Source organism: Curcuma longa, chromosome 14 (assembly GCF_044706935.1).
Source record: "Curcuma longa cultivar G26 ecotype Majalengka, Jawa Barat chromosome 14, ITB_CL_G26_1.1, whole genome shotgun sequence".
Taxonomy (NCBI): domain Eukaryota; kingdom Viridiplantae; phylum Streptophyta; class Magnoliopsida; order Zingiberales; family Zingiberaceae; genus Curcuma; species Curcuma longa.
In genome coordinates, this window is record NC_133874.1 from 10,154,080 (window position 1) to 10,179,380 (window position 25,301).

Genomic DNA, 25,301 nt, shown 5'->3' on the forward strand with positions numbered 1-25,301 from the left:
TGACCTCAAATACCTCCTTTATCATATAAAAAGTGATGAGCCTATCAAAATTTTATATTGTTGTTTAGACAACTTTTAGCATCAAGTTCTTCCTTCGTTACACAAAAAATTCTTGATTGACTTTTTTTTTAGCATCAAGTATTCAATAGCATGATGTTGCTTGATTTACATTTCTCGGTTGACCCCACCACTCGTTGTGCCAATATAATATAGTGGTTGAAGCACTAACACTAGCATCACCAATTGAACTCCTTCCACTAACACTAGATTTGTCATGACTATATTGCATTTGTTGCTCATAATCATATTCAATTTGAGAAGAGTGGCTAGAAATTTTTAGTAATTTGGGATATTATCACCATGACTTGGAAATTCATTATAACAAATTCTCAAAAACTCATATATCAAAATTTTCACATTATTACTATTTGTATTTGACATTTTTTGCATCAAGTTTCTCTTTCATTACACGTTGAAACATCTAGGTATTTATTGTTTGAGACATGTGACCCTACTGTTGCATCCATTTATATCACAATGTAATCATTATCAATGGAATCATTCTCTAGTCAATGCACGTATCTCTAAGCTAAATCATAAGACTATTATTTTGTTCTCATTTGTTTATCTATGTGTCATTAAAAATGTTTAAAGAGTATTAAAAATATTTTTAAAAATCATCCACACTAACCAAGTAAATACACTAATATAAAGACCATTTGTACCAAGTAAACTACCATTCCAAAAATTGTTCAAAGATATCAAGTACCTCAAAATGAAAATTAAGGAAAGTTGATCAAGAAGAAAAATAGATAACAGATTCTTTCTTACATACTTTTGGCTTGTACACTACTGAATTATCAACTTTATATCAATTTTATAATTTTAACCAGTACAACATTATTAAGGTAAGTTAGGAACAAGTATAGGTGCTTATTTTAGTCAAAAGAAATTGAGAATGCAGATGTATGGCTTTCAAAATCAGAAAACCATCACAAAAATCATGCTTTTACTCAGTATAATAGAACAAACTGGAAAAACTGTGACAAAAAAATAACCTTGAACCTCCACAAAAAAATTGGTGATGGCATCATAACAACACTAGAGACTGCTATGCTTGGACCCTTCATCTCATCTACCTCTGTGAGAAAAAGTAACCCAATGCTAACTATTCCTCGAAGTTCAGTTGGAAATAAAAACATGCAAAGTCAAACGTGTGACAAGCACAATTGCAGATAAAATTCCATACAAAATGGAGTAAGAGTCAAGGAATTGGCTTCAAATTGATTTTTCATTCTACCTTGATCTGCAAAAGTAGGTCGGCTACCAGCACGACGTAGATGAGGACTAGTACCAGAAGGTAAAGGAAGTTCAAACATCAATGCAACTAGTTCAGTTCATTCACAACGAACATCATAACTGCTTGGGCATATCTACAAGCACAAAATCATACTGTCAGTAGTTCGCATAACGATCTTGCCAGTGCCCATACAAAAAGGTCCATCACCAGGAACAAAATCACAATGTCATGGTTTTCATGTAGATATTCATAATATTAGTGAAACCCAGACAGAGCAGACCCAAGCTGGCATGCAGAACGGTAAAAAGAAAACAATTATATAGAAGTAACCAGTATAGTAGTTTACGGAACTGGCCGATCTAGATCAAGTAGGCTAAGGACGATACTAGATTCACCTAAAATAGAACAACCCTATGAGGCAAGTAGGAACACCATTGTAAAACGCCGAAAACACACAAGATCTGACGGATCTCACCAGAATCGGGCCGAATCCGGGCAATAACCAAGGAGAAGAAAGGAAGAGGCGCACCAGACGGCGGAAGCTCCGGCAAACGCTTGAAGGATGCAGATTGGAGGCGAGGCGGCGGAAGCAGCGGCAGCTTGAAATGGAGTTCGATCGATCGGATCTCGGGAGATAGGCGAAGATTGGAACGAGCGTCAAATCGAGGAGCCGGCGCGAGGACTGGGGAGAGGGAGAGCGCAACGATGCAGATCGAGTGCGGATCTCGATGCCAAGTCGCTTCTCTTGGTAAATTTATATCGGCATTTTGGTGCTTGCTTAGCAATTACATTAATCCGTACTTTTGATGGCCAATGGCGTATCACATTGACATTGTTAACGCGGCACAATTACAGCCCTTGGATCTCCTGAACTCGGCACACTTTGACCACTAGATGAGAATCTATGAATTTTTTCTTTAGTTTTCTTCCTTGTTATTCGATCACATTCATCATGTGATTGCACAATTTAATGAAAATAGTGTGATTATTTCATTTTTTGTGTTATTTTAGATAATTTGATAATCATAACAGAAATCTAAATAATATACTGTATTTATGTTCCATCATTATTTATTTAAGGTTTTTCATATAAGTGTGGTGATTGTCATATCTTTAGTAAAAAGGCAATATTCATCAACCTAATGATCCCACACAAATATATTTATAATCATCTTAAAAAAAATAAATCAAAAAATTACAATTAATCACGATAAAAAAAGATATTATCTCAATATATTGATTATCATATCATTGAAACACAAGTAGTATCCATGTAATATTATTGGAAAATAAATCATTGTGTGATACTCACTATTAAAACTCAATCGGTATTTTTGCTAGCCTTTATAGGTTTTTGGCAAGAAAAATAAAAAAAAGTGTCTTCTTTTAATTGAATCGTGAAATAAATGTCTCAATTATTATCAAAAGAATGTAAGGTGCCCATTTTATGCTTTTTGTTAAATATATCCCTCTAACCCCGCTTACATAGGTGTAGTCACACCCACTTACTCAGGTAAAACTAGCTAGATTAATTATCTTCAGACATAAATCTCTCTCAATCTATCAAAAATTATCTTAATATTATTGCAACTCTTTAAATGGAGATAGTAGATATTATAATTAAAAAAATATTTTATATGTATAACTCTCAAAATAGAAGGAAAGAAGGTAAAGATGTAGAGAATTTAAATTTTGAATTATGATATATAGGAAGGAATAAAATAAGAAATAGAATAGATATTATTATTGATAGTTCGTTAAATGAAATTATAGGAATAGTAAGAAAGGAGATAGGATTATACCTCTCAAGATAATTTTGACAAAAGAAATTATTAATGTAATTAGCATATATCCATTTCAAGTAGGATTAAAATATTTCGCCAACTGGACTAATTTAAATAGGAAAAGATCTAAATTGATATATAGGAGTAACAAATGAGAAATATGATAAGTGTAGGTATCTATATACGCCAAAAAATAATTTTTAACCGCATAAATGCAGCGGAAAAGGATCCCTCTAGAAGATCCATGTGAAAACCATACTCGTTTATTAATTCTATCTACTGGATCGAGGTTACCTTCGATGCGAGCCATTCGCAATCCCGACAGCAACTTTTGCCTTCAAAAGTTGGCGGATCTCAGCGCGATCAGTGTGTTCACGCCTCCACAGTATTCACACGAACACCGAGATAGAGAAGAATCAAATTGCGGTGCCAGCCACAAAATAAGATTCGGCCAAGGAGGTAGAAGTGAAGAGGAAGAAGATCATACAACCATCCAAGTGGAAGAAAAAGCCTCTCATCCCTTTTTATATATTACCATGGAATATCAAGGGTTTTGCCTTTTGGTATTCCATGGAATTAATACCCTATTAATCCCTTCTTAAGTGATCATGCAACCCTCTTAATTAATAGATCCGAATTGACTTGAGTCCAACTCAAGTCTCACTCAATCCGAAGTGACTTGAGTCCAACTCGAGTCTCACTCAATTTGAATTGACTTGAGTCCCACTCAATGAGTCTAATTTACATTAGACTCAACCTAATAGCCCAATGCTTTATCATATGAATCATCTCCAAATCACATGTTCTAAGTGTGTGACCCAATAGGTTCTCGTAACGTTGGCAATGTCTTTAAAACCATTTTAGAGACATAAGCAATAAGCAGCATCTAGCAATACATCATTGCTACCCAAGTGACGAGAATGTCAAGATCCGACACAACCTTTCCGTGACTACTATCTTGTATGATTCAGTTCTTCTATCCTTGATATCTAGATTGATCAATGAGGCATAGACTCTGTCATCCTCTATCAATCATGTATTTCTTAATCTCCAAGTAGACTACTCAATCAAATAAGCTTAATATCTCATATTGACTTATTCGAGCATGATCATGCATTTTTGCAGTCCTACTCTATCAAGGGGCTCATAGATATCACTTCCGTCATATAGAAGGAATAAATCTCATCTACATCACTCACATCCCTCCGCATAACTTATTGCATACCCAGTGATCGCCTTTATAGTCACCCTGTTACAGGTGACGTTTGACGAAGCTAAAGTATACAACTCATTATGTAGGGAACCGTAGTGACTCCAGGTCTAAGGACTATTCATACCAATAGTCACATGAGAATGCTTATGACATCCATATAACGATTTATGAAACATTCTCATGGCGGGTCAATTCAGTACATAGTCTCTAATATGTACACATGTGTCAACATGATATCACATATCCATGACTTGTGAGATTAAGTCATCAATTGATCTGCATGCTAGTCTCAACGCATTAATATTGTCCTTGCATATTAATGCTCAACTAGGAATAGTTAAGAGTAGTGTCCGATATATGTCTACAGACTCTCACTATCAATTCAACCAGTTGATATGTTGTAGACAAGAACTACTACTTAAGGACACTATTATATTTATTCATATAGTACGGATAATAAATAAATATAATAAGCAAACCTTGCCTTTATTAATGAATATGATACATGTGTTCCTTAAATAATCATCTCATGATTGACACTAAGGGCTGACACTAACAATAAGATGCATGGAGATTATAAGTTTGGAACAAGAAATGAAATAGGAAAAATTATATTAGATTTTGCGATTGTATATAACCTTATACTAGCTAATATATTTTTTAAGAAAAGAGATGAATACTATGTTTAAAAGTTAAAATAATAAATTATAAATTGACTGTCTTATTGTTAGAAAGAATGATAGAAAAATTTATAAAGATTGTAAAGTCATCCTTGGAGAAAACTTAACTATCCAACATAGGTTAATAATATTGAATATATGCCTCGAGTATAATATCAATAGAAAGAAAAATATACATAACTCCTAAAATTAAGTGGTGAAAGTTAAAGGATGGAAAGCAAAATATATTTATGGAGAGGATAGAAGTACATGTATTAGGAGAAATATACGATAACTCGAATACGACATGGGATAAGATGATATCAAAGTTGAAAATAGTAATCAAAAGTGTACTCAGTAAGTTAAAGAGATGTGCACCAGTAAGTAAAGAATCTTATGGTGGAATGAAAAAGTACATGAAAAAGTGAAGAAAAATAAACAACATATAAGGAATTATATACTTGTAAGAATGAAAAATTTTTTAAAAATATATATTTGTTAAGAAAGAGATCAAAAAAGTAATGAATGAAGTTAAAAATGAAACTTTTGAATGCTTATATCGAAAATTAAATACAAAAGATAGGGAAAGAAACATTTAGAGAATATCTAAAGTGAGAGAAAGAGGAAGGCAATAAATCTTATCCAAATATAATATATTAAAGATGAATACAACAGAATATTAGTAAATGATAAGGAAATAAAAGTGTGATAGAACAAGTATTTTATCAACTTTTTAATGAAGATTTAGGTGACCAACTTAACTTAGGTAATTTAAGTAGTCAAATGAGTTTAGAAATTTAAAATTTTATTATAGAATTTAAACTTAGAAATAAAATAAGTTTTAAATGGGATACAAAATGGAATAATAGTTGGACTAGATGGTATTTTAATAGAGGTGTAAAAGTGTCTAGGGAAATAAGGTATTGAATGACTTACAAAGTTATTCAGCCTGATATTGAAAACTAAAAAAATATCTGATTAGTGGAAGATAAATACTTTAATCCCTTATATAAGAATAAAGGAGATATATAAAAATATATAAATTATAAGGGTATTAAACTAATGAATCATACCATAAAACTTTAAGAAAGAGTAATAGAAAAAAAAGGCTAAAAAAGAAGACCACGGTAATCGAAAATCAATTTGGATTTATATTTGGAAGGTCAACAATAGAAGCTTTACATTTTCTTAGATAACTAATTGAAAATTATTGGAAACAGAAATAAGACTTACATATGGTATTCGTCAACTAATAAAAATTTATAATAGAGTCGTAAAAAAATTTATTTGAAGAATTTTAAAAAAGAAAGGTATTAGCATAACATATATTGAACTAATTAAGGATATGTATGATGATGTAATGATAAAAGTGTTAGTGCAAGGAGCACCAGATGATAAAACCAAGGTTTTGATAATGGCAAAGAGTTCAAGTTAAGTCTGTGAAGTAGACTAATAAGCTAAATTAAGTGTGTAGGTAGTACAGAGAAGTCATAGTTGCGACTAGTCAAGGAAGTCCTAGTCAGGAGAACTGAGCAAGGAAGTCTTGGTTAAGGGGACTAGGCAAAGAAGTCCTGGTCAGAAGGATTGGACAGGAACACTTGACAGATCAAAGCACCAGGCGAAAAAGTTTAGACGGGTCTAGAGGACCAGACGTCTACGATGGAAGTCTTAGGGTCGAGGATCAAAGGCTAAGTAAAAGTCCAACAGATCTAGAGGACCGAGTTGGCAAAAGGTAAATTATCCATAGAGGAGTGGGTGAGAATGCATTCCGGGGAAGGAGAATAGTAGGCGTCGGTCTGACTAGGATTTCACTAGAAATCTAAAAGTCAAAACTAGATAGTTTGCCAAAACTGTCAAATTTCATGCTTATATTTTGTTCTGGGCTAACTTTGTGATGTAGGAAAGGAGGGACCGAAAGTTTGAGTTCTGGGTGCCCTAATCTGAATCCAGACGATCGGACGGTCTAGGCGCTAGGAAGGGATCTAGACGCTCGGACGCTAACCGATCGGGCTAGCAAAGCGGATGAAGTGGCAAGTTCTCAGTGGTCGGGACATCTCAGCCTCGAGGCGCTCAAAAAAGCTCCAGCATCCAGATATGGATAGGCGTTGCAGAGTCAAAGTTGATCCGACAACCTCCACGTTAGCATCCAAGTGCCCGAAAGAGATACAATCGCCTGGAAGATGCCAAGTCAGTATTAGAAGCGGATCAACGATATGATGTGGAGGAGCTCAAGAGGAGTTTCAAGCACCCGGATCGGTCTTTATATGAAGCCGCAAGGGGAAACCCTAGGAGAAAATATTTACGCTACTACGATGACTTCCTACACGTGAACAACACATCTAATACGTTGTCATAACGCCGAGGAGTTGCATTAATTTCTGCATTGCACATCTACTTTATAAGTCGATAAAATTTATATTTCGCTTTTGTACTTAAACTCTTATGACGGTAAAGGTTTATCGTTCCTAAGTGTTCTTTTGTAAAAGCAAAAACTCCTTCTCATAAGAGGAGAGTTTAATAGTGAATTGCTCGTTCAAAACGATCAAGGATCATGGGTCTTGAAATAACAGCCTGCGGTTGTGAACTAAGTAAATAAAAGTGTTATATTCTTTTATTTCCACTACATTCCGTATACATACTCTGATTTTTGTGAAATTTTTGAATAAGTGAAAACATGACGAGCGCGCTATTCACCCACCTATAGTGCTCAACTCGATCTTATAATTGGTATCAGAGCGAGGGGTGTTCGAAATTAGTGCAACCACTAATCAAACAAAATTAATTTTTTCGTCGCTATAAATTTTTGATTTATTTTTCTTCCGAATTGCTAATTTAAGACCAAGTCTTAGTACATATTTTTGTTTAATTCTTTGCACACGTAAATGGCCCATCAAGAAGGCTACAGTATCGCCAAACTCCCTCTATTTTTGGAGAGGATTTTATCTATTAGAAGGGGAGGATGGAGTACCACCTTAAGACACAGGTGAAAATGTTGATTGTGATTCAGACTGGGTTCATACTCCCAACCGACGCCGACAACATCCCATAGCGATGTGAGAAGTGGGACACCACAACAAAGTGCAAGATCGAGATTGACGCGAAGGCAACCTAGACGCTTCAATGCGGTCTCACAAAAGAAGAGTTCAATCAAGTTGATCATGTTAAGTGCAGCTATGTGAACTCTGTGTGTACTCTATCAAGTGCCTACACAATTTCATACACATTAGATAAAATCAGTAAATCTAAACTCTTTGCCTAACAATTAAAATGCATAGTCGAACACGACCACTTCGAATACAATTTCCCACCTAAGCTCCCTTTAGGGCTATGAATTTCCCACATGTACTAGTAGCATAACACTAATCCATGTCATGTTGATAATATAAGATGAAAAATAACTATCACTTCTATTTTTTTAATTGATCTAGGTATTTAATTCTTATGATCTGATTAATCTTGAAGGTAGACGATCTGATCTCACATATCAATCATCAAATGATCTCACATACTGATCATCAAATAAATCCATAAAACACAGAGATTCATGGCTCAACAGTCTAGCGTCATCAATAGTTCGAACACTACGAGCGTATAATATACCCTGAAAGAATTGAACCATCATTTGATTATTCCATCTTATCACTTATCATCACACACTACCTCGGAGGCAAAAATCATCGCTTAGCATCATGTTACCCCCGAGGTATAGTTGAGTTGGTTATGATGGAGCAGAGTTACTGAAGTGGGCAAAGATCGAATCTCAACGAAGCCGAGGCAATGTCTTTCTCCGTCGTGGTCAATTATAGTTTTTTGATTTACTTCTTTATAGATGATCATGGGACTAATCGTATGGGTCGCTAAGATGGCGGATTCCATCTTTTATTGACATGAATAAATTTAACGCTGACTAGAGATCAATTAAAACATATATACCTAAATCGATAAACAAAAGATTTGTATACAGGACCCAAATGTTTGCACCACTGACGTATACTATCATTGTGTTCTGGTAGAGTCACACGTGTGAGACTTAGCTCTAACTTACAGAGAGGTCACACATAGGGAGGATGATGGATAATAAGATCCTAATTAATTTATTCAATTATTAAAAATTAAGTATATTAATTAATATAAAAATAAATTGAAATAAATTTAGAGGAAAATAATATATAAGAGTTAACAAATTTAGAAGTTTGAGAACCTTTTTACTTTCTAAAAGTAACTAATTACTCAATTGAGATAAGTAGGATTTATCCTAATTAGTTTTTATTAATTAGGATTAGAGTTTTATTATTTATAAATAGATTATCTAGATAATGAGCCTCCGGAAATTCTTCTCCATCATTTTCATTATTTTTTTTTTCATCCACCAACAGCGTGAGTCTCCTTAGTATTTTTTTTTTTTTTATAATTTAGATATTTTATTTTTTGAATTGATTATTTTTGAAAGTCATTGATTCAACTCCTAAAAATTTTTTGTCGATCATAAGAATAAATCGAGAAGCATAAACAATTTATCACTCTGTAATCAATGTTTCAAAATTATCTTCCTACTAGAAAAAATTAATCTATAATACATATAACTAAAAATCTACCCATAAATATTTAATTAATTATAAAATACCATACCATTATACTGTAGCCCCGGAGACTTAGAACCATTTCACATGTTCAATTAGAAATGGGCAGCAGCAAAATAAACCTCAAAGTCATTAGAGTTATGGATGATAATACAATCTTCTCTCTAATTGTGAACAAAAACCCGTTTGAAAAATAGAGTTTGGAAATTGAAAAGAGAAGTAAAATAAATATTTAAAATTATTTTTTAAACAAATTTAATTGTACTCATTTTACACATAATTATTAAAATAAACTTCAATTGCATTGACCAATTGAGTTGAAGATCATGAGCAACCTACATATTAACTTGAATATCTACTCTCAAAACTGTAAATGATCAACATAGTATCTCACACAAACATCACTCTGAGAGAATATTCTTGTACTAATGTAATTGCATAATCATCTTTCCAAATAGCTTATTTAGATAGATTCCAATGAAGTGGCAGTAAATAATCTAACTACACGCTCTCTGAAGCACCAAGGTCTCCCCAACGAACGTTGTATTTTGCAGCAAGATAGTGTGCGCCTACTGGTCCTCGGCTCCCATAAGGGTAGAGCTCAGGGGCGATTTTCTTCTCCTCCAACTCTTTGAGTAACGGAGTGAACAATTCCCAAGCAGCATTGAGTTCGTCAGACCGGATGAACAATCGTCGTTCGCCCTCAATAGCATCAAGAAGCAACCTCTCATATGCGTCAGGTATCTCTTTGGAGTACCTATGTAAGCCATCGAAACACAAATAAAACAATGAGAACAACAATAACAACAACAACAACCATATACTTATCGATTTTGGATGACTACTACTCTTGGAATGAGAATTAGAAAAATAGTATGCATGAACTACGATCTCAAGAAGTTTGACAACAAAATTGGTAAGTATGCATCAAAGAAAAAGCATTTTAAGTTAATGTAATGAAGAGAGCTTTCTTTTCCAAAAGAATTAAAGAAATAGATAAAAGTAGGTCATACAAAATATTTCCTTGCAAGAGAATTGTTTGTTTTTTTGTACCTTGATGAGTATAGAAGATTTAGATTACTACGGTCCAATCTCATCTCCAATCCAGGAACCTTGTTATTAATCTTTAAGTATACAGCCTCATCAGGTTGGACCCTGATGACAAGTTCATTAGTCGCTCGGTCTACGTCAGAACCAAAACTTCGCTTGTAGAGATTGCCTGGGACATGTCGAAACTGAACCCTAATCTCTGCTCTGCAAATAGAATTTTCAGAAGTACCCATTGTGTCACTATATATATGGTGATGTTTATATGAGACAGGCAAAGAGTGCCCAGAAATTGCACAACGACACTTGCAACCTACCCCTTAGTGTGCAATGCTTTCCCAGCTTTCATTAGGAAGGGAACCCCATCCCATCTTGGATTATCTATGAAAAGTGCAGCTGCAGCAAATGTTGGGGTAAGGCTCCCTTTGGGAACAGTCTTATCGTCTGTGTATCCAGGATGTGTGACTCCACCCTTCGTGTGGCTCTTGTATTGTCCAATCACTACATTTTCCAATTGTAATGGCCTCATCGAACGGAGAACTTTCACCTGTAATGTGAGGAGAGGCATGTTTTAGAAATAAAAGACAAGTTCACTCTGCTACTATGGGATGAACTAAATAGGGAACATCTAAAGTCTGATTTAGGGAAGTAAATTCTAATATCATCGCAGCACACCTTTTCATTTCTAATGTCTTCTGCATCTAAGCTAACTGGGGTTTCCATTGCAAATAAAGCTAAAATTTGGAGAAGATGATTCTGCATAATATCTCTGATAATACCATAGTGATCAAAGTACCTGCATGACAAAAAATTTAGTGGAAAGATCCCTTGCACTATGGCAGGAAATTTGAAGGATAATAAAGTCATGTAGACCTCACCCTCCCCGTCCTTCTGTACCAAAATCCTCTGAGAAAATCAGCTGCACATTTCTGATATATTGCCTAGACCATAGAGGCTCAAAAATAAGATTTGAAAATCGAAGAACAGACAGATTCTCAACAAGTTCCTTCCCCAAGTAATGATCAATCCTGAAGAATTAGAGACAGCTGTCAAAAGATAGTTCCAGGATTGGCAAACATGAAAATAACACAAGCAATCAACTTGTTACCTAAAAATTTGATCTTCCTCTAGGTATTGTTTTAGTCCACTCGTCAAAGCAGCAGACGATTCAGAGTCACGGCCAAATGGTTTTTCAACTATTACCCTGGTCCACCCATTCATGGAAGAAGCTCTTCTGCTTGCAGACTTCGCAACATCTATAAATATGTTTGGTGGAATTGATAAATAAAACAGCCGGTTCGATACCCTCCCAACCTAAACAGCAAAAAGAAAATTAAAATATGTCCTCTTCACTGCTTAATGGAACATGTTTTTTCATAAGAAATGCTTAATCAGGATGTATGTTAGATGACAACCAAATTACAGTTACAAGCTGTCATCACAAGCTTTAGCAGAAGCAACTAACCACATCAAAGAGAATGATAGTAAAAAACAATAATTACACATACTGAAAATGCTCCTTTCTCTAAAAAGAGTCAAGTCAAAGTCCAACCCTGTGCACTTGCAGGCATGAAATACATGAAAGCAACAAGAAAGATCTCAAATTTACTTAGGCAGAGAAGTAATCCTCTCTGGATCTTGAATACCAGGGAGCATGCTCACACAAGTTGGATAAAGAAAAAGAATGAGGCAAAATGGTCAGAATCAAATTATTTCCTAACCTCCAAAAAACAATTACTCCAAGAAGAAAGTTTAATTCCTAATTGATCAGCAGTAGTATGATTTGTGGCATGCAAAACTTGGTCAATCCATAATGATAGGCCGAGTTGGATCAGAATCGGCAAGTGTCGATCTGATTTCAGCTGAGAAATAGCCCACCTGAGGAAACAAATGGCATTCATCAGATTAACAAAACAAGGTAAGAATGGATCGAAATTGAAGGAGAACTGGAAGAATGATCTCAGTGATGGGAGGATTTAAACTCAGGAAGCTTTTGGACACCAAACAGACAAGGTCAATGGACATTGGAGTGAAGGAAGGAGATTTCTACATCATTGGTATCCAATTCCATTGGCTGCTATGAGACTTCTATTACAGTGGAGATGACATCACACTACACTACACTACACAGTTGTAGCTAAGGAAGATGAAGCGATGGAGAAATGAGGCTATATATATATCTATTATTGAATATTGATATTTTCAGTAATATGTTACAGTGGAAATAACAATAACATAGCAAATAGCGACAATAATTACACTGATAATAATCATATTAATTTCACATAAGATTTATATCAGATTAGCAATAACCTGACTATTACTTTCGTTATTTAACTAAAAGATTATTATTAATCTATTGATAATATTTTTCAGTACAATTAATTTTTTTACAATATAATTTATATACCTATTGTTAACAATATAGTAAAGTTATCTATCTGTCTTATAAACATTAATATAATATGCCTAAGCTAATAATAATATCCTATTACTAAACTGGTAATAGTATCAAAGTAACATCAACAAATATTGCCAATATAATTAGTATGATTTATTAATTTGACTATTATTGATAATATAGTATACATTTGTTAATAATTTCACAATATTTAAACATTAAATATTGTTACCAATAATGATAATAGTATATTTTACTAATTAAATATTATTTAGCAGTAATTGCAGATCATGTTATTTACTCAATATTATTATTTGATTGAGATTATCTTATACCCTAATTATCCAAAAGCATGATGTTATTGCTTTGACTATCATTAACTCAAATTTTATTTATATATTTCTATTTTTGATTTTTTTTCTTACTGATTACCAACCAATTCTACCGTTCCATTAAAGCCAAATACTGTGTTTTTTGAACATCTGATATTGAAAAGGATTTTAACAAGCATGATCTATGTGACGCCTATCAATGGTAAGATTCACCAAGGTCCCATAAGTTTTGTCTAATAAATGAACTAAACTCAAATTTCAGTGAAAAAAAAGTACAATCAAAGCTGAATACTTAATTAACTATAATAAATACGATTTGTACGACATCAAGTAATGATCAGATTCACTATGGTCCTGAAAGTTTTTGTGTCCAATAGATGAATTAAATGCCAAATTTCAATCTGAGCAAAAGATCTGGAACAATTTTCCTATTTGATGACAAACTATCAAAGAATTAATGTGAGTTCCAGTACTAATTGGATCTGATGAGTGATGACCTTCAATTAAAATTGATATACATATTAGTTATGTAGTATGTGTTTAAAAAGTAGATGTTCATCTATCGCCTCTAATTTTTATAGAGAAAGATCTCAAGAAACAAGCATGACAGTCCAGACACCTTTGAAGGTTAATAGATTAGATAAGATGCTGTTATGAAAGATAGTTATCTCGTAACATGGTGGTTTCTAGGTGCAATACCAAAAACCAAGTCCCTGAACATTTAAGACAGGACAGATACTTAAAAATTTGTGCTAATTTGACCATTTCATACAATGCTAACTGACAAAACTCTGAAATCATAAAGAAACTTAAACATTCTTAAGGATTTTGAGGAGGAGGGCATGTAGCGTTATGCAGAAGTTTGATCATGAGAAGAAATTAATGAGTGGGCTCAGAAAATCAAAACAAACTAGAATACTTACCTAATAGTGGCATAATTTAGCTCTCTTAGGCGCTATTCACCTCAAGGGTGGATAGAGAAGGGGAAGGGATCAAAGGTGAAAAAGATCAATAGTGGAAGGGAAAGGAGGCAAAGAGAAAGACAAGGGGAAAGAAAGGGAGAGGAACTCAATCGGCCATGACTCAGTGCTCTGGCCACAAGCTCACAACAACCTAGCAGCAACTGTGACTCGCAGTGGCCTGGTTGCAGCAACCACTCGCAATTTGGACGCCGCTAGCTTGCCCTACGAGCTCGCTGAGCTGTTGACTAGCTCGCATGGGAGAAAGTTGGTTGGTCAGATTTGGCACCAAAGGAAGACATGACGAACAAAAAAGGTGATTGTTGGCTAGCCAAATTTGGTATCAAGAGGAAGGGAAGTTTGTTCCAGCCGATTTCGACGAATAAGAAAATGAATTAAAAGTGATCTGCGGAAGGATTTAGAATATGTTATTTCCTTTAGTTTTATACCAAGTAAATGAAGGAAAAAAATCTCAACTCTTGTGCAATCTATTTTTTCCTTCGTCCATCTGTTGGAATAACTAGGGCATTAGGGTATTAAGTACATTCTAATCTTCCCCTTTATCCTTTCTTTCATTTGGTCCTTTCTTTGTTATTATCATTTTTATGGGTTCATCCCTTCTTTTCCTTCACGGTAGTCAATGTCACTATCAACCATTTCAAAAGCTTAGGTATTGCTTGAATTGGTAAAATTAGTAGGATTAGACTCACTAAGGAAAACAAATTTAAAAAACTATCAAAATATGAAAAAAATAACTTTCCACACCTTGTGTGATAACTTCAAAGTCACCCTTGATTATCATTCTCTATATCAATGTGACTTATTCTTCTTGATCATTATTAGGTGCCAAGTCCACTTTCATTATCCCGACTTTATGCCTTTGTGTGACAAGATTTTCTTCCACATTATCACTAATTTTGTGCTTCCATTTTCTTTGACCTTTATACTTTAAAGGTACACCATAATACTCATCCTTTCTTTCTTCTCTTATAATGACTTTACTTTAATTTTTTAAAATATTAAGCTTAACTAGTGCCTAAAAGGATTTGAATAACTTTTTATTAGTTCAATCTAAGATACAAATCAAATTGAATCATCATAATACTTTAAATTCCAATTTGTATGTAAAAATAGCAGTATATGTAAACTGTAACATAACCTAAGATATAAATTGTGAACCATATGCTGACAAATATTGAAGGTGTTTAGTGCTCTGACACCTATATCACATTAGCCTTATATTCCCACTTCATCATATGATTTGATGTATTCAATAGATAGATCCATAGCTGTACCTTTAACCTTATTTCTCACTTTGTAATATGATCTGACTGATAGTTAGATCTATATCCCCTTTGTCATCAAGTCTCACTTCAGAATACAATGCATTTGATAGCAAGATTAATATTGGATAGTTGAACTTGAACATGGGTGACATAGATAATAGATTGCATTGTGCCATTATGTACACTAAATTCAAGGTCAACATGTTAGTTCCCCTTTTGATTAGCCTTAATCAATGTGTTTAATATTTGACAGTGCGTTTAGGCTAGAAGGTTTCGGACTAATGATTTGCTTTTAATTCTATTTATTTTTATGTCCATAAACTTCATTTGCAAAGCTTGTTTAAGTGTTTAAAGGGTATATTGAGCTTCAACCTCAACAAAACCATCAAGCTTGAAGGTTATTGAAACCCTCGAAGACCAATAAGTAATGACTATTGTATCATTTTGGGTTTCTTTCAAGTATTCTTAATATAGTGATGGATGATAGTATCTAGGTAAAAGTGTGTTACCTAGAGAGTGACATCTTGAAGCCTAATTGGCACTTAATAGTGTTTTTTGAGTAAGTTATATCATACTTACCTTTTAAGTGTCTAAGTTTACCTACCGATGTAAAGCATATTGATCTATCTAAAAGACAAAAGAAACATTGGATCATAATATAGTGACAGTCACTATACCAAGTGAAACAAGGCTGATTGTTGTTGGGAAGGTTAAATTACATGTACAACCAATCTAGTTTACATATATTTCCATGTATTCCTACATCTAAAAAAAATCTCTATTCCATTTATGGCTAAATTAATCTACTTTACTTACCTTGATTAAATAAGTCATTTGATGGATTAATGGGGAGAGTTTTGAAAAATATAGGGGTACATAAAATACCTATAAACTATACACAAGGTGTGCACATAATATCCTATTTGGAAAGCAGATTTCCATTTTAAAAATCTAACATATCAAGATATCAACTTCTAGCAGTTACAAACATTACCTCATGCTCTTTCAGCTTCTTGTCAAGTTCTGCAAAATTCTCCTCCGAGTCATATTGACCTGAATGATAGAAGCATCGTTTTAGGAATTGTTCCATCTTCTCATTGCAATTCTCTCTGGAAAAATCAGCATAAACAGTTAACACAATTAAATGATAATTTGAATCCAAACATAAGCCAAATCAGGAAGAAATGCATAAGCCGTCCATCACCTCTTATCAATTCTGCATGTAAGTGTTCTGCTAACCATGGTTCTTAGCTCAGCATCAGTCATCTTACTTCGAGCATAACCAAATATAGTAAAGTGCTGCATAAAAAGAATGTAAACAGACATTCAAGTAATGTTAATGGGCACAAAGAAAAAGAAGTAGCTCTAAATGGGAAAACCAGACCTTTGGCAGGCAATCTTCATAATATAGTGCAAATAAAGCAGGAAATATCTTCTTTTTAGCAAGGTCCCCAGATGCTCCAACCACGGTGATACTAACTGTTGGTTCCCCATCGCTTGGATCAGGACTAATCACCTGTCCGTATTCCTGTGAAGGTAAAGCAAAAACACCACCATTTTCTACGTTCTCGGAGGGAGTTTCTTTTGCAGTAGGCACTGGCACCCTGCTAGCTGCAAAATGACCGCCGAAGGTTTGTATATCAAGATCAGTAAGTTCAGCCACAAAGAAGACATTGTTCAAGGATGAACTTGCCATCGATTGGTAAAAAAAGTTAACCGAAATAGGGTTTCAAAAACCATTAGTTAATTAATATATACAAAGAAAACTAAATTTGGAAGACTTGGAACGCAAAACAGGGATCCAGCAACAGGGAAGTAAAAAAAAAACGAAAAACAAAGTAGGATGCCTACCTTCTTGCTTGCAGGTAACTCTCAATTTCCATCCGTTCGCGGAAGCGCTGGCCACCCGTCCCGCAAGAACCCTTCTGGGAACTGGCCCGAGGAGGGCGGACGATCTGAGAGAGTCGGCGGCGGCGGTGGCGGAGGAAGAGGGGCATCTAGCAGCGGAAAGCGCCATGTCTCCACCTCCGGATCCGTGTCAAACTGGTTACCTCTACGGGGGAGAAGAGACGACCAGGGCGAGATGTTTAAAAGGGCGACGAGCGTTTGCAGGGCGACGGCATCTGAAGCAGCGGAGAAAGTCTTGATGCAAACCGGACGAAGATCGCTTCCCACTGCGGATCTCCAGTTCTTATCCACGGCTGGCGCTTCGCGGGGAGCGACGATCCCTCGTTCATCTGCGGGTCCCTCAGGATTGGACGGGTGAGATCGGGTCATTCGACGGGGACGACAGGGGGACTGTTGCATGCCATCCTTTGGAATCATCGAAGGGTTGCTTTGGGATTATGGAGGAATTTGGGGGACGGAAGGGACAAAATAACACATAATTAATTACCGTTATTAACGATCGACAATGAACGATAATTGGCAACGAAAAGGAGTTCTCCAGTGCAATTGTTGGTACGGCGAAAAATCCAAGAATTTCGAATATATTTTATCTGACATACCTGTTGTAGCGTGATTTCCGAAAGGGTTTGCTCGTGTCGAAGAAGCAATCACAAACGAACAGCTTCTCAAAGTTCACAAACCAGATCCTCGGATGGTGTTCTTCCTTTTCTTCAGCAGCAATCCTCTCTTTTCTTCGGCTTGGACGCACACCTTACCACTCTAGAGCACAGGTTTGCTCTCCACACCTTTCACCACTCTTCGTCTCCCGCAGCAGATCTTTCCTCTCCCTTTAATAGGGAGAGGATGCGTTCTCCACGAAGTGCACAATGTGCGCTTCGTGGGATGCGTGGTGAGCGGCGCGTGGTGAGCAGTTACAGTAACTGCTTACATCTCCCACTCGTCCAAGTGAAGCCACAAAGGTAAATGATCACATAAGATCATTAAGAGGTATCTTGTCACATAGACTGTCAGAACAACCAATTCATACATAGGAAAATGGTTCGTGCGACAGCAAGCATTCTGAGCAATTCATGCTAAGAAAAGTTGTTACACTTTACATAGCTGCTCTTCCAAATAAATTGGAGACACCAACATCTTGCCTTTACCCTAGATTAAATCATTTACATCAATATGAGCATCTCTAATCCCTCATAATAACTATTGTATCAAGAGCATGCTCGTAATATCTTCATTCAACACAATTATTCACAATTACATTTTATGTACTAAACAAAAAAATGTAATTGGTCGACCAGTGAATAAATGTCAAAGATGTAAATCTATTTTAATCTTCCTTTTTAGCTAAAATCTATTCATTTTAATCAGTCGCTTTCCTAGGCATGTTCCACAGACCGAATCATCCATAGTCAATAGGATACATGGTAAAGTAGCAAACCCTGATTAAAACTTCAAGAAGACAGCTAAATAGTCACTTAGGGTAATATATTGAGATTAACTCATAATCTCAAAGGTCTCACATAGTAGAGAAGCAGGGATCCATTCTCCTACTACCTTTATTGTCGCTATTGCACATGCGGTATGAATCACATGTTACGATGTTATCCTCTTTACCAATAAAGAGCGCATGTTTTTCTCAAACATCGTACAGATTTCGATCTAGACATTCCCAATGCCTAATCCTGAATTCAACTCATAAATTCTAATCTGGCTTTTTGCAAGTTTAGTAAATGGTGGGTTCATTTACTTCGATCATTATTAATTTACAAATGACCTCATCTTGATACAACTATCAAGGCGACTCCAACTTATAGGTGTGTCTCCATTCATAGTTTCGTTAACTATCCCATAAGTAATAGTCTTACCTCTATTTATACTTAACAAATAGAGATGATTGTCCATGTGAGAGGACCAATCTTAACTTGCCAACATGCTCATCGAGACTTTATCCAAAAATGTTACAAAATCATATACACTGAATAAATCATGACATTTCTTAAACAATCATCTTATAATATTTGATTGTCTTACAACATGTTACATTCTTCGAAGTCCCAAAGACTTCACATGTTCTTGAAATGACTCTCTAGTCAATGGCTTAGTAAAAGGATCTGCAAGCATAGCACGTGTAGGGATATACTCAAGAATTATCTTTTTCTTAGCAATTATATCCCTTATAAAGTTATACTTTATAGCTATGTGCTTGCCTTTGCTGTGATATTTGGGATCCTTAGAAAAAGCTATTGCAGCTTGATTGTCACAATACACTGTAACAGGACTCCCACTGTCCTCAGCAATCTTCAGATGCTTCAGGAACCTTCTCAACCAGACGGCTTCTTGCACAGCCGCTGAACAAGCCACATACTCAGCTTCCATTGTCGACAACGCTACACAAGCCTGTTTCTTGCTATTCCATGAGATAGCGCCACCATTTAGCAAGAATGCATAACCTGATGTGGATTTTCTGTCATCAAGGTCTCCTGCCCAATCTGCATCTGTATAGCCTTTTAAGCTCATATTAGATCCTTGGAAGCATAGACAATAATCTGTTGTCCCTTTGAGATATCTGAATATTCTCTTCACCGCTTTCCAGTGTCTCGATCCTGGGTTTGACTGGAAACGACTTACTAAGCCAACAGCATAGCTGATATCAGGGCGTGTACACAACATAGTATACATCAAACTACCAATGGCACTGGCATATGGTTTTTTCTTCATTTCGGCTATTTCATCTGGAGTCTTGGGACACATACTTTTGCTCAGAACAGTACCTTTTGCCACAGGTGTCTGTTCAATGTTACAATTAGACATATTGAAATGATGTAGCATCTTAGTGATATAAGATTCTTGAGACAAACCCAATAATCTTTTTGATCGATCTCTTATGATCTTCACTCCTAAGATGTACTCAGCTTCTCCCATGTCCATTATGTCAAATTGTGAAGAAAGCCACATTTTGACTTCTATCACAAACTTTATGTCATTTCCAGCTATTAGCATATCATCAACATATAATGATAAAATGACAAACTTTCCTTCTTTCTTTCTCAAGAAAACACAATGATCTTCATTGATCATTTCAAAACCATAAGATAAAATGACTTCATTAAATCTTATGTTCCATTGTCTTGACGCTTGCTTCAGACCATATATAGACTTTTTAAGTCTACACACTTTGTTCTCTTGACCTGTAGCAATATAACCTTCTGGCTGTGCCATATAGATTTCCTCGTCAAGCTCACCATTAAGGAAAGCTGTTTTTACATCCATCTGATGTAATTCCAAGTCAAATTTTGCTACAATAGCTAAAATGACTCGTATTGACACAAACTTCACAACGGGAGAAAATGTCTCTTCAAAATCAATACCCTCTTGTTGGGTATATCCTTTTGCAACAAGTCGAGCTTTGTATCTATTAATCGATCCATCTGCTTTCCTCTTAATTTTGAGAATCCATTTATTCCCAATAGCCCTTCGGCCTGGAGGAAGATCGACTAATTCCCAAACTTGATTTTTTTTCATTGACTCCATTTCCTCATCCATTGCAATTTTCCAATTTTCTCTAACTGAGCATTTCAATGCTTCCTCAACAGTTTGAGGTTCATCATCATCAATCGGGAGTGTCATTAATGCCTCATCGTCAAACCATTTCCTAGGTTTAATCTTACGAACACTTTTTCGTAAATTGGACTGATGAGAAGTCAACTCATGACTTGGCAAATTCCTCCCACTCGATTGACTAGATTCAGGCATCTCTTGTGATTCCTGATTTGTTGATAACGGAACAGTATCTCTTTCCTCAAATAAAGGAATTGTCTTATCAATCTCACCTCTTGTTGGGAACTCAGTTTAAAAAGAAAAGTTGCATCCCTTGATTCTATTTCAGAGAAGACTCCATCTTGTTGCTCACCAATGAATACATAACCCTTAGAGGTTTCAGAATACCTTATAAAGATACACTTTCTACCTCTAGGTCCTAATTTTCCATATTTGTGAGTCTTATCATGAACATAGGCAGCTGACCCCCAAGGTCTCAAATTACTCAAATCTGGTTTTCTGCCTGTCCAACGTTCATATGGAGTAGATGGAACAGATTTTGAAGGCACTCGGTTAAGTATATAGGTTGCAACTAATAATGCATCTCCCCAATAGGAAATCGGCAAATTAGCTTGAGCCATCATAGACCTAACCATATCTAGAAGAGTTCGATTTCTTCTTTCAGCAACCCCATTTTGCTGTGGAGTTCCTGGGATTGTTAACTGTCTAATAATCCCTTTATCATTACATATTGCCTTGAACTGATCAGACAAATACTCACCTCCACGGTCAGTGCGTAAGGTTTTAACCTTACGATCCAATTGATTCTCAACTTCGTTCATATAACGTTTGAAGCAATCCAATGCTTCATATTTATGAGAAATCAAATACACATGACCAAAACGTGTGAAGTCATCAATAAATGTAATGAAATAGGAAGTTCCATTTCTAGCCTTCACATTCATTGGACCACAAATATCCGAATGAATTAATTGCAATGGTGATTCTGCTCTAATAGCCTTACCAAATGGTTTTCTAGTTGATTTTCCAGCAAGACAATGCTCACATACAGACAAGTTTATCTTAGCATGAGTGCCTAATAGACCCTCTTTAGCTAATCTATTCATTCGTTCTTGTCCAATATGTCCTAGTCTAGCATGCCAAATTTCATCATTAATATCAGCATCACTAGTAAGAGCAATATTTGAAAAACAACCATCGATACCATAATCAGAATTCGGTTCTACATCAAGAACCATAAAACCATTTGTTAAAAAACTATAACCTATTAACATAGAGTTAATACGAAGTTTCATACACCGGTTGTAAAAATTAATACTATAACCCAATCCAAGAAGACAATTAATAGAAACTAAATTCCGTCTAATATCAGGAGCATAAAGGACATCATGTAGAAGCAAGGTATGTCCACCACGTAGGTTGAGTTTGCAAAAGCCAACTCCTTTGACCTCAATCCTTGCATTGTTTCCTACATATATCCATTTGTTGCCAGCTGGTACTCGACGGTACTCTACGAATGTAGCTCGCTCACGTGATACATGGTTTGTTGCTCCCGAATCTATAATCCACAAAGGATAAGAATCAATTAACAACACTATACTAGCAACATTATGCTTATGAATAGAAAATAAACATAGATATACCTTCTTTGGCTCAGTGCATTCCCGAGCGAAGTGACCCTTTTTGCCACAGTTATAGCAAATCAATTTACTTTTCGATTTCTTTCCATGTTTATTTCCTTTGAATTGTTTCTTGTTTGGGCCCAACCCAGCACCAACAACACCAGCTTCTTTTCCCTTTCTCTTCTTGAACCATTTTTTCTTATTTTTATATCTAGACGTTCTAACAGAACCTTCAGCTACAAAAGCTTGTCCAAAAATCCTTGTGGATTCAATTCTCTCCGCCTCCAATTCAACATGGCGTGAGATATCAGAAAAAGTCTTAATACTTTCACTGTGTGTAAGATTTTGTTTCATCGTCTCCCAAGAATCAGGAAGGGAACGGATTACTGCCTGAACTTGTTGTTCATCAGTCAACTCATGACCAGCAGTCTTTAACTCCCGAATCATGTTGGCCATTTCTCTCAGATGTTGAGCCATGGAAATATTCGGATGTTTCTTGTAACTGTCAAACTTAATTGTCAGTTGTCGAATCTTACTTAGGCTGACACCACTATATTTTTCTCTAAGGGCAACCCTATCCTTAGGTTTCATGACATTTCTTGTTGATTAATATACATCCTAGCTCTATCCATTGGTAGAAAACCCTATCCTTCTTCATTGGTGATACTAAACTCTTAATGACCTTAAAAGTTCATATTTTTGATACATAGTATTAAAATCATATTTTAATATGCAAAATCCTTTTAGATTATTTTTCCTGGATTTTATATCATATAAGTAATTACAGTATGAAATCTCATAATTTTTGGAAGAAAACTGAATTACTTATGCATCCTTGAAGTTAGGTCTGAAAAACTAAGTTTTTCAGTCATCAATCGACTGATGTAGAGACTAGTCGACTGATATCTCTGTTTCTTGATAATTGGGCATCCTCTGCCCTCTATTATTTGATGCATGCTCTAGGAGCATATTTATGGTCTATAGGAATGTTGAAAACCTATAACTTAGATGTCCTAACCAAATTGTTGGTGCTTATTTTTAAAGAAAGTACGATTTTAGGGGGAGCCCGTGCCTAAACTACTCAAACTTGACCTCTAAGGCTTCATATTGAGATTTAGCTCTACCTTTTATTTATGTTTATCTCTTTAAATGTGCATTCTTTTTTATGGTTGTCAAAAAGGGGGAGAATGAGTTATTTAAAGTTAGACTTTAATGCTTCTATGATGATATTCATGCTTATTGATTCATGACTCATTTATTATCACTGTGATTATTTGTTGTTATTTTATAATGATACATTAAAGACCTAACTTAAATGAATTTTTGCCAAACATCAAAAAGGGGGAGATTGTTGGTGCAATCTTGCCCCAAGTGAATTGGATTTTAATGTTTGGCTAAAATGAGTTTAAGTTAGGCAATGTTGGTGATCTAACATGTGTGAATTGAGTTCACAGGAAAGTCCAAGTTGGAAGACTTGGCAAATGGTGAAGTCCCGGAGGCGCGACCTCTTGGCAAAGGTGAAGTCCCTGAGGCGAGGCCTCTTGGCAAAGGATGAAGTCCCGGAGGCACGGCCTCTTGGCAAAGGAAGACTTAGCATGACGAAGCTAATTAAGGGAAACGTCTCAAGCTAGTGCAAGGAAAGGCACGAGGTTTGTGGAAGGCGTTTGAAGGCTTGTGTCAAGGCTAAGGGTTGAAGAAGAAGCTGAAAGGGGAGTTTCAGCTTGATCAGTCGACTGACCAGTTTGCCAGTCGACTGATGACCAGTTTGTCAGTCGACTGATGCCAGTCGACTGACCATTTCACCAGTCGACTGATGATTTATCAGAAGCACACCGAAGTGGATAGAAAGATCGGTCTGGGAGTGAGCAGTCGACTGATACTTGATCGTTGGAGCGACAGCTGGCTGATTAAATGTAGATTACATAGCTGTTGAAGCCCATCAGTCGACTGGCCCTTGGATCAGTCGATTGATGCTGAAAACTTATAAAAACGCAGTTTGACAATTGGAGAAGTAGCGATTCATTTTTTTATATTCTTGCACGAACTCCAATCACTGTAAACCTGATTCCTCTTCCTCTAAACTTCACTTCCGATCTTGTACAAGGAAGAGATCAATTTGGAAATATTTCTCCGCCTTCAAAGTGCTCTTTGAAAAGGAGATTGTTTTCATAGTGGAAAGGTGCTCGCTGTGTGTGGATCCTTGGATTAGTCATCTCGTAGAGGTGGATACCAAGTAAATCGAACGGGTTAGCGATTGTTCTTTCTTTTGTGTATTGTATTTTGCTTCCGCTAACTATCTTGTAGAGAAAGATCGAGAAATCGCTATTTACCCCCCCCCCCCCCCTCTAGCAAACGCATCTGTCCCAACACTATTGAGTATTAACACATTTCACGAGTAGGAACTCATTTTGGATTAAATTACGTATTCCTACAGATATGGGGTTGAATCTAATATTTTTTATTATATTTTTGTAGGATACTCAAAGAGCCATAAAGTTGGATCAAGTTGATGCACATTCGGAGGTGTCTAGAAGTCATTTGGAGTGTTTCAGAGGCTACCAGGGTCGTGCCCCACCTCTCCAGGCCGTGCCTCAAAAGGCATGGTCGTGCCTCACCTTGCCAAAGTCATGCCTCATCTTCCCAGGGGTCAAGACA

The 25,301-nt window shown here is 35.8% G+C and overlaps 1 protein-coding gene and 1 long non-coding RNA gene across 3 annotated transcripts; both read right to left on the minus strand.

Annotated features, from left to right (window-relative positions):
• Nucleotides 1-1,053: 1,053 nt before the first annotated feature.
• On the minus strand, nucleotides 1,054-2,011 carry LOC141844710 (uncharacterized). Of its 2 annotated transcripts, none has more exons than XR_012603178.1 (3): nucleotides 1,830-2,011; nucleotides 1,301-1,433; nucleotides 1,054-1,141 (listed from the first exon to the last, which is right to left on the minus strand). It is a non-coding gene; the product is annotated as an uncharacterized LOC141844710 (long non-coding RNA). The 2 variants fall into 2 exon arrangements; XR_012603179.1 differs by having other exon boundaries at nucleotides 1,776-2,011.
• A 7,842-nt stretch (nucleotides 2,012-9,853) lies between these two features.
• On the minus strand, nucleotides 9,854-17,703 carry LOC141845010 (glucose-6-phosphate 1-dehydrogenase, chloroplastic-like). Its single transcript, XM_074733012.1, has 10 exons — nucleotides 17,413-17,703; nucleotides 16,946-17,172; nucleotides 16,766-16,860; nucleotides 16,556-16,670; nucleotides 11,692-11,897; nucleotides 11,462-11,611; nucleotides 11,259-11,379; nucleotides 10,901-11,130; nucleotides 10,590-10,790; nucleotides 9,854-10,293 (listed from the first exon to the last, which is right to left on the minus strand). Exons 1-10 carry the CDS (start codon nucleotides 17,576-17,578, stop codon nucleotides 10,038-10,040), a joined length of 1,767 nt encoding a protein of 588 aa, XP_074589113.1. The 5' UTR covers nucleotides 17,579-17,703; the 3' UTR covers nucleotides 9,854-10,037.
• Between the last annotated feature and the right edge of the window lie 7,598 nt (nucleotides 17,704-25,301).

Excerpts from the sequence above, each read along its gene's own strand:
- LOC141845010 (XM_074733012.1), bottom strand. The coding sequence starts at position 17,578 with ATGGCGCTTTCCGCTGCTAGATGCCCCTCTTCCTCCGCCACCGCCGCC. Across the intron at positions 17,173-17,412 it reads AGTTACCTGCAAGCAAGAAG|CTAGCAGGGTGCCAGTGCCT; the intron begins GTAGGCATCCTA and ends GTCATTTTGCAG. Across the intron at positions 10,791-10,900 it reads AAAGCATTGCACACTAAGGG|AGCAGAGATTAGGGTTCAGT; the intron begins GTAGGTTGCAAG and ends TTCTATTTGCAG.